Below are 9,226 nucleotides of genomic sequence, written 5' to 3'. Positions count from 1 at the left end.
AAGAACTGCAGAGCAGTTAATTCCGCTTTAAAACCTTTTTAATGCATGAAAAAATGATGTCCACTTCAGGAAACAATTCCAGGAAGGAAGGGTCACACAGGAACTTAGTAGAAGCTGGCTCCTGGAACATGCTCTCCTTTCCCACCCACAGAAAACAGGACCCAGCAGCCCAAACACTCCATCCAGTCTCTCCTACCACCAGGCACATACAGGTAAAAGCCTTGCTCTCTTTCTCCTCCCCCTTCCCATCCTTTGTCCATGAGACATGTTGATGATCATTCCCCTGCTCACCTCACCCCCATCAGACTTATCCCTGCCAACAGCTCCATCACCAGACCTGGGCATTGGAAGCCCAAGAGGCAGTCAGCCATACCAGTAAAATGTCCCCAGGAAGGGGAATGGAAAGACAAACTGAATCCTGCCCAGCCTTCAGGCACAATCTTCCCTGCCCAAACATCTGCAAGAAGAAGGCAGAAAAACTACCTGCTAGAGAGGCAGCCAAAGGTGTGGAAGGAAGCCGCCAGAGTCAGAAGGTCAGCTGAGACCAAGGGCAAGTCTTGAGTCAAATTTGACTGGATTTCTCCCTTTTGGTAGCCATGGCATCCCAGGAGGCATTAAAAGCAGCAGAGACTTAGACCCTGCCAGGGTGGAGACATGGAGCTCCTCACTTCAGAAACACTGAAAAGTGCTTCTGCCACAGGTGCACAATCAGGCAACCAGCTCTGGCAAGTGAGATGCCACACTCCAAGAGTAACATTCCCAAATGGTGCAATTTAAACATTTATACTTTCTAAACATCACCTCCTAAGGGCACAGTAGCCAGCAATTCCAAAATGTTGGAAGTCAAGCAGATGAGGCAGCAGACCAGCTTGACTGAACAGGGATCTTCACTTGGGGGAAAAGGCCAAAAATGTGTGTGCCCAGTGGAAGCAATGTCAGGTTACGTGTTGTGCTGGTGTTGGAACAGCCACCCCTCTAGGGGGACAGTGGCTCCAGGGAGAAATGCTCTGGCATGGTAGAGCAGACCCAGTGTGGCAGTCATCCTGATTACCCCAGTGTGAAAGCAAGGATATTTTTGAAGGAGCTGCTTGTGCCTTCTGCCTACGGCAGTGAAACAGCAGCTTCACTTGTGGTGCTGAGATCAGCTAAGGAGCTGGTTGATCACCAGATCAAAATTATATATCCTTTTTCTCCCTGAATGGGAGAAAAATGTTCCCAAACTGCAAGACCCCTCCCTCTTGGGAGCACAAACATGCCCCTGCCAAAGCATGTTACTCCACTGGCACAGAGGTCTTGCCTCAGAAGTCTCTTATTCCTCAGTTTCCCAGCCATCAGCCCCAGTGCTAGAAGATGGCCATATTCAGCCCCAAGGCTTCCTTCTCCCCTTTAGCTCAGCAGCTCTGGACTGCTGGACTTCATTTGCTGCAAGATTTCTGTCCCCACCCACCAGAACCCCTGCCTAAGCCACCCATGATCTGAACTCCCTTGATCCAGACCCTTGTCCCTCTCCATGCTGAAGTTATTCCACACACAGGCACATAGGAAGGCATCCCCGCAGCACCACCTGCACGTCTCTGTCCACTGAGCTTCTCTTATGACTTCCTCCCATATTTCTTTCCACTTTGTGCTCTTGGATGTGAGCGCCAGTACTGCATGCTCACAACATGTGTACGACATGGACATTTCTAGACCATGCCTAAGCATGGAATCAGGAGATAAAAATCTGTGAACATCTTCATGGCTAGGTGTCCCACATGCATCCACCCACAGCACACAGCCCTCCCAGCAAAGGTGGGCTAACCCCACCAAAAGGACTGCTAGCAGGACAAGCAGTTCCACATCGGCCCAGGAGGACTAAAGGCAGCAGGAGAGTTTTTCCCCTTACATAACTCGAGGTTTCAGTGGTTTCCTGTGGCAGCAGCACCTGGGCACTTTGCACTGTGCCTGCGTAAGCACGGCAGCTGCGGGCAGGGAACTTGGGCAACACTCTTTCTGGGAAGCAGAGGGAGGGAAGGAGGGCTCAGTGTCCAAAGTGCAAGAAGGGCCATGCTGGCAGCGAACTCCAGTAGCGCTGAGGAACTGAGATACGTGCTGGGACGGTCAGTCACCTCTATAGAAGTGTCCAAACAAAACGAAACAAATTAATCTAAGCCCTCATGGACACCCAAGCGACTCTAACAGCACAACGATCTGGGTGAGCTTAGCCCGGTCAGGTGTTCGTGCTGGTTAGCACAGCAGGGAGAAGGAAAGCAAACACAAGCCTGACCCTGGCTCGGGTTCTCAGGTTGTGGAGCTGGGCTTGGCTTGTTTTCTTCGTCACATGCAGCTGACTTGATATCGGGAAAGAGCACTGCCCTTAGAACCGAAAGAGAAAGCAGATAACCATCTGCACGTGACAAAACAGGCTGCGGGGACAGCCACAGCACCGGCTGCAGCCACAGCACCTCTCGGCTCCTAGAACGGCAGCACAGCCCTCTCCAGCGTGTTTCAGCTCCACACCCACCCAAATGGGCAGCCCGTAAGTATCCTCCACTGAGACCCCCGCTTTTTTAATGCCACTGGCATTGGGGAGAACTGCCAGAAGTGGTCTTGCAGGGTGCCGATGTCTTGGTGGGTCCTTCCCCTGCTATAAGATGCTTTAAGGGCAGGTCGCCCACAGTCTGTTCCATTTGCTGCTGGTTGGTTTCTGTTTACCAGCAATCCTTAGCTCGTCAGTGGCCTTTCTTCACCCATGGTTTCTCTGCAGCTAATCCTGCTTGAGGGAGAAAGACGACCCGGATAGCTGGGGTGGGGAGGTGGTGAAGGAAGAGGACAGATGTCTTGAAGGAAAAGTGTCATGTCCAAAGCATTACACTTTCCCGTATCTCTTGTACAGCATTTCTCCCCTCAGCAGCCAGGGGGAGGGGAGGTGAGAAAGTGAAAATGTCTGGGGGGCTCTTCAGTGCAAAAGGAAATGCCCATTTCCTCGCCTCCTTGCACTCAGCCCCACTGCAGCAGCATCCAGTGGCTCACAGAGATGCTCGTCCCCGCACAGATCCTGTACCAAAGCTGTGTGACTCCCTGTCCCCTTGTCCAGGCACTCCACCAGCTGCTTGCTGGAGGAAGGCACAGCCCCAGCTTGGCAAGGGTGCCCACCTGCCTGTGAGCAGCAGAGGAAAGGGCTGTGCAGTCCCAAAAGCACAGAGGGTGCCTTAGGAGTCTTATCTCCCACACAAAGACCTCAGGGAGCTCCTGAGCCATTCACATGGGGCCTCTCTCTGCCAGGGAGACCGAGACACAGAGCTCTCCTACAGTGAAACCCAGTGTTTCCATCAATGCCAGTCCAGGAACAAGGAGGCTGACTCCAGGCTGGGGCTCACTGTGCCATGTTCAGGTTCCTCTTTCTTGCACCTTTGAGGAAGAGCCACAGAGTCTCCTATCCAAAGACACCTCCTTGGAGGCAGCGAGACTGCCTCTGTCTGGGAAAAAGCCAAGCTGTACATTGGGTGAGAGCCCTTTCCTGTTTGTCTCTTGCTTCTCAGCCAGGCTGCTGCCAAACCTGCCTCAGTGATGAACTGCAGAGCTCACGAATGTCCTGTCTCTGGCTGCACTGTGGCAGGGTGCCAGCTCTCAGCCTTCACTGCCTCCAGGCCAGTTCTCTATCCAGCTGGCACAGGGCCATCCCAGGCATGTTTCTGGTCCTATCAGTCACACATAGGGACAGGGATTTACCTACTGGGTTGGGCTGGGCAGGGCAGGGGAGGCAGAGGCAGCAGGAGGCAAAGATGCCAGCAATTTGACCATGAAGAGAGGGATATCACTGGGAAAATATGTCCTCAAAGCAAAGGAGAGGGCAGAGATACCATGGGCTTTCCCCAGGTTCCCCCACATGCAGAGATCACTCAGCAGCACAGGGGCTCTGAGGTGGCTGTCCTCCAGCCTTGCCATACGTTACCATAAACCTGACAGGAATTTAATTATCTGTCCCCTCTCTAGTAAGCATGTGCAACTAGGACAATTTTTAATAGCTTTTACATTTTATGGATGCAGAGGGAGTGAGCATGAGATGACTGAACAAAAAGCCACAATTCTACAAGCCTGCCTTCCTTAGGAAACTGGTCTAAAGAAATACAACAGCAAGGGTTGGTGGGTGGGCAGGGCCAAGAGTCATCTGGGCTGCAGTGGTCCCAGCGCTGAGGTCTAACAGAAATCCCTGGAGACCAGATCAGCCAGCCAAGAGCTTCCTCCAAGTGCAGCTTGTTCTTCCTCTGAGAGTAAGACAGGACAGCAGGAAGAGCAATGAGTGGTATGAGCCCTTGCAGAACAGGGAGAGGAAGAGCAGCAATGCCTGGGTGCAGGACATGTGTGAGACAGACAAACCAAGGGGCAATACTAGGGGAAAGACAAACCATGGTGAAATTACATCTGCTGGAGGTCTCATTCTCATAGATATTTTCCTGGTTGCTTGTGTCTTCATTGCAGATTCAGAACAATGGGCGTCCTCCACCTGACCTTCCAGTCTCTCCAGAAGCCTGTTGAGAAGAAGCCCTCCAAGGGAGTCTACAAGAAGTGAGGGAAAAGTGACCAGGAGAAGTGGACAGGTTGGTGTCTCATGCTGTGAACCCCCCCTTCCATGCTGTGTGTGTGCTTCCCCTGGGAGAAGTTTGGGACTGAGAAGCTTCATATTTGTCATCATTAAACAGAAGTACCCCACTTCCAAGTCTCCAGGGAGAGATGAGGAGTGGGAAGGGAATGCTGAAAGGTCTCTGGTCACCAGCACCACCACCAGGCACTGAGCACAGATTCAATGGAGTCTCTTCTGGCACTCTAAAAACTCAGAGGCTGTAACAAATGCACAATCAGCTTTGGGTGATGGTCTAGGAGAACATCCAGGATATCACAGATTCACAGACTGTTATGAACTGGAAGGGACCCAGAGTCCAGTTCTTAAGTAAATTATATACCACTGGGCAATAGGCGGTGGAAGGGGACAGTAGGGCCAATGTGAACTTCTTGAAGGAAAGTGGTAGATGATTCTCAGCAGAGGAAGCTTGTCAGAGGGAGGAAGAGTTATTTGCAAAGTTTCAAGCCTGAGGCTGGCTTGAAGCCAAGGTCTCTTGAGTCCTGTGTTCATGCCTCTCTGCAGACCTGGGTGGACAATGCTTCAATGTCATGTGGCTCAGCAGGCAGTGATAGCCTTTCCTGATGCCACTTCCCTGTTTTTCAGCGCGAAGCAGAAGCCTATTCACTGCAGAAGAGGACAGTACACATTCTGGGAAGAGGAGCAGAGTCGGGTTTGCCAACCAGTCTGTGAGAGGAGCAAGGTGGATGGCAATCACAGGTGTGTCCCAGTAGCACCCATATCCCTGCATCTCAGAGTTAGGCGAGTGGCTGCAGGAGGATCCAGGGTGCCTCTCTGAGCTTGGCAATTGCCTTTCTGTGTAGGGGACTGGGCCCCAGGCAACCAAGACAGAGGAGCACCATGTCTACCAGCCTCAGTGGGTAGCAGAGCTCCAGGTATCCAGTCCTGCTGTGCTCAGAAATCTACAGGCATGCAAGGACCTGCATGTGGAGCTCAGATGCTGGAAATGGGTGGTATCAATGGCACTGGGTGTTGCAGAGCTATAAGACAAGGGCAGGGAGGCAAGGCAAGCCCTGCAGTTCAGATCCTGTCATGTCTGCACTTTACTCAGTAGTCCAAAGATCACAAGGGATGTCCTTGTCTGATAAAAACTAAAAGAAAGGCATTATCCCAGAATAGCTCTTATCTTGCTTCTTAGCAGACAGCAGTTTTTCTCTCCTCCCATCCCTGCAGTTTGCTGACAAATGGCTCTTTTCCAGTGAGACCATGAAGCAAAGGGCATGTGTGGTGCTGAGTCATACTCTCCTCCCAGTACTGGTACACACATGGGACACCCTTAAGCCACCTTTGCTGTGACCACTAGTGCACCAAATGCACCCCCCTCAACCCAGTAACTCATGTGCAGCACAGTCCTAGGCAGGACTGAGACACTCTAGTTCTATTTGCAAGGGGAGTCCCTGGACCCCAGCCATAAGGCTCAGAGCCCATCTTGGGAAGGGTGCCATAAGAGGCAACAACTGAGGGGTCCCCCCTTCATGTCTTGCAACAGGCATCCCCACAGCAGCTTTTACCATGGTAGCAAGAAAGCATGCAGGCACCAGGATGGGTCTGCTGCCACAGAGGCGTACCAAGAACCTGCTGCACCTGCTGATTTTACTGGAGACTCTTGGGGCCTTGGCCTTGATGTCCTATGCACTGCTGTATGAAGCTGGAAACCTGGTGAACCTCCCTGACAAACGCATCGGCTTTTACAACTTCTGCCTGTGGAATGATACAGCTGGGGAGCTGCAGTGCCTGGACACCAAGCACCTACAGGCAATGGGCATCAGTCTACTACAGCTGGGACTAGCCAGGGTCTGTGTGTATACCTGCCTGGTCTTCATCCTCTTCCACCTCCCTTTTCTTTTAAATGTGAATTGCACAGGGCAAGGAGAGGGATGGAAGATGATCCGCATCATACTGTTCATCAAGACAATAATCCTGTCTGGAGGCCTGGGTATGTTTCTTTTACAAACCTCGCAGTGGATTCATCCCTCTGATTTCACTGGAGGCTTCCTGGCACTGCTTGGGACTCAGGCTCTGCTACTGCTCCAGATTCTCACTGCCACCGTGCTGGGTCAAGCACACACATATGTGTCAAAACCATTTAACTGACGAGGCCCTGCCCACTAAGATTTGACAGTGAAGAAGATGCAAGAGCTATCGGTAACATGATTTAAAATTGTAATCCAAATACAGCTTTACTCCCTAGCAAAAATCTGATTCCCAGTCCAAAGGCTCATGTCCAGCCATGCTCTGGCACATTGCAGTGTGCAGCACTCCTGCATCAAGCTGGCAGCAGACACCAAGAGCCACAGCACAGAGGCTTTCCAGGTACACGTTGCACCTTCCCAGGTTCAACAGCGTGTAACACCCCTCAGTTTGGGGCACAGCGTCAAAGTGGCAGCACTTCTGGCCCCAAAGAGCAGTGAAGGTAGCAGAACCAGCGTACAGCGAACACAGCTCTCTGCTCACACCTAGTCTCAGTAAAAAACGTTGCTAGCATCTCATAGCGTGTGATTACATTTGTAACTAACAAAGTATTTATAATACATTTTGCCCTACCATATAACAAAGATAAAGGGAATTTAAAAATAGTATCTGTAGATTGTGTTTAACTAGGAACTAACAAATGCTCAGGAAAATGTAACCAAACAGGTAATTTCTTCATAAGTAGATAGGATACATATAACTTAAAATAAATAAGCTGCCATCAACAACCAACCTTCAAGGCTGTGAAGAAAGCCATCTAGGACGACAGTGAAGTAACACCAGAAAGAAGCAGTTTTGTAGTTTGAAAACAAGGTAACAGACTGAGCATGCACTGATTAAGAAAGTGCAATAAAAGGACAAGTGCTGCAGATAATTAAACGACCACCAAAACTCCTACAGGAGGGAAGTAATAAACCTAGAGGACACTAGATGGCAGAAAAGACTGAAACAGTTAATTAACAGTTACTGAAACAGTAAATTAACAGTTCATAGAATCATTTTTCAAAATAGGAGTTTTATGTTATTGACTTTTCTGTGTAGTGAATATGTAACAGCTTTGTGAGTATACACTGCATTAATTCATCCCGTGGCTGGGTGAACTTATGTAAATAAAGAATGCCTGCTTAACAGTGATATTCTTTGCAGTTGAGTGAATTTGTTTCAAGGGACATGAGGGTCTGTTTTCTCTCTTGCTTCAGCCTTAGTGGGGATGCGGCTGGTGATGCTGATTTGACCGATTCATTTCAATACATGTTCTCACAGCTGGCCTCATGTGGTTTGTCCTTTTTTTTGACTGGGAAGAGGATACTGAGCCATCTTCATCCCTTCCTGTCCTTTTTTTTTACTGGGAAGAGGATACTGAGCCATCTTCATTCCTAGACCTCCATGCACGCTGCCATGGGGCCAGTCCCCTCAGGGTAGTCCCGGCCCCTGCCACTGGGCTCCCACACGTGTTCCTCAGCATTGGGAAGACTGCTGGAGTCTGGAGGCAAACTCAGCACTAGGCCCAATGGGAACAGCCTGCCAGGCCCCACTGCAGCTGTGACACAGGGACCACAAGGACAAGGGAGCCCCCAAGGCTGAACCATGACCATGTAGCTCTGCCAGCAAAGGTCTTCCAGGTCAGCAGCTCCCTGCTCCCCTCTATGCCCAACACCAACCCACCAAAGGGATGCTCACAGAAACCAGAATGTCCTCTTTTATCTGTCCATGCTCTGAAATGTGAAACAGAAATGAACACATCCTAATCTGGAGCCAAATCCCACTGAGCCCAGCACAGAGTGGGAGAACAGAGCACCTCCTTCCTTTCCCCCTCTGGCCTTCCTGGGTATCCTACCAGCTACACAGGGCACCAACACAGCAGATGGATGCACAGCCCCATCTGGGCCCTCCTCCCGCCGTTCCCAGGGCCGCGGGAGGAGACATCCTCCCCACTGTGCCCTCTTCTCCTGGGAAGTCAGAGATGTCAGCTGAAAAAGATCTCCCTGACGTATTTCAGGACATCGTCCTCAGAGTTCTCCCTGCCTGTCCTCTTTGTGTCAGCACCAGCACCAGGAGGGGATGGAAGTGCTGGACCGTGGTCACTTCCTCCATCCGTGTTGGCCGTGCTTCCAGGAACCTCGTTTGGTGTTGGCGGGATCTCCTGCTCCTCTTCGCTCCTGGACCGGGCGTTCTCTTCACCTTCCTCGCACTGTAGATTCTGACCAGAGGGAAAACAACAAGCGCCGGCCGTGCATGACTTCACGCCGGGAGCACCCCAAGGCCAGCCCACCATCCCCGAGAGCCCGCCTCGCCAGGCCCCAGGCCCGCGGCTGCGCCCCGCGGCGCCCGGGAGGGTGCAAAGGACCGAGAAGAGGGGCCGGGAAACCCGCCCAGAGAGGGGCCGCCAGGCAGCCGCGGCCAGCAGCGCTCCCTGACCGTCCTCCCGAGCCCTGCCGCCCGCCGTGCTCGGCTACGGCCAGGGCCGCGTCCCTACCCCCGGAGGTCCCCGCTCACCTCGGCCAAGACCGCCAGGGCCACCTCCACCAGCTCCGCCTCGTTCATGCAGTACAGCGCCGCCGGCCTGGACAGTGCACAGGGGACGCTCAGCGCGGGCAGCGCCCGGGCTCGCCCTCCCGCCCGCCGCCCCGGCCG

At 52.2% G+C, this 9,226-nt stretch overlaps 2 protein-coding genes across 3 annotated transcripts in view; one reads left to right on the top strand and one right to left on the bottom strand.

Moving 5' to 3' along the window:
* The first annotated feature begins 283 nt into the window (after nt 1–283).
* TMEM140 (transmembrane protein 140) lies at nt 284–7,726 on the top strand. Of its 2 annotated transcripts, XM_041404574.1 has the most exons (4): nt 296–2,518; nt 4,462–4,580; nt 5,207–5,320; nt 6,111–7,726. In XM_041404574.1, exons 3-4 carry the CDS (start codon nt 5,308–5,310, stop codon nt 6,713–6,715), a joined length of 618 nt encoding a protein of 205 aa, XP_041260508.1. In that variant the 5' UTR covers nt 296–2,518; nt 4,462–4,580; nt 5,207–5,307; the 3' UTR covers nt 6,716–7,726. The 2 variants fall into 2 exon arrangements, with proteins under 2 accessions (XP_041260509.1, XP_041260508.1); XM_041404575.1 differs by lacking the exon at nt 5,207–5,320 and having other exon boundaries at nt 284–2,518.
* Nucleotides 7,588–9,226, bottom strand: part of CYREN (cell cycle regulator of NHEJ) — a 2,009-nt gene continuing 370 nt past the window's right edge. The window contains exons 2-3 of the mRNA XM_041404615.1: nt 9,089–9,220; nt 7,588–8,792 (exon numbers count right to left, since the gene is read on the bottom strand). Coding sequence (XP_041260549.1) covers nt 8,559–8,792; nt 9,089–9,220 — 366 coding nt within the window. The 3' untranslated portion in view covers nt 7,588–8,558. The remainder of the gene's footprint in view (nt 8,793–9,088; nt 9,221–9,226) is intronic.

This window comes from Onychostruthus taczanowskii, unplaced genomic scaffold (assembly GCF_017590055.1).
Source record: "Onychostruthus taczanowskii isolate IOZ18803 unplaced genomic scaffold, ASM1759005v1 scaffold216, whole genome shotgun sequence".
Classification (NCBI taxonomy): domain Eukaryota; kingdom Metazoa; phylum Chordata; class Aves; order Passeriformes; family Passeridae; genus Onychostruthus; species Onychostruthus taczanowskii.
Note: the sequence above shows the minus strand (reverse complement) of the source record. Positions and strands in the feature narration are given on the sequence as shown.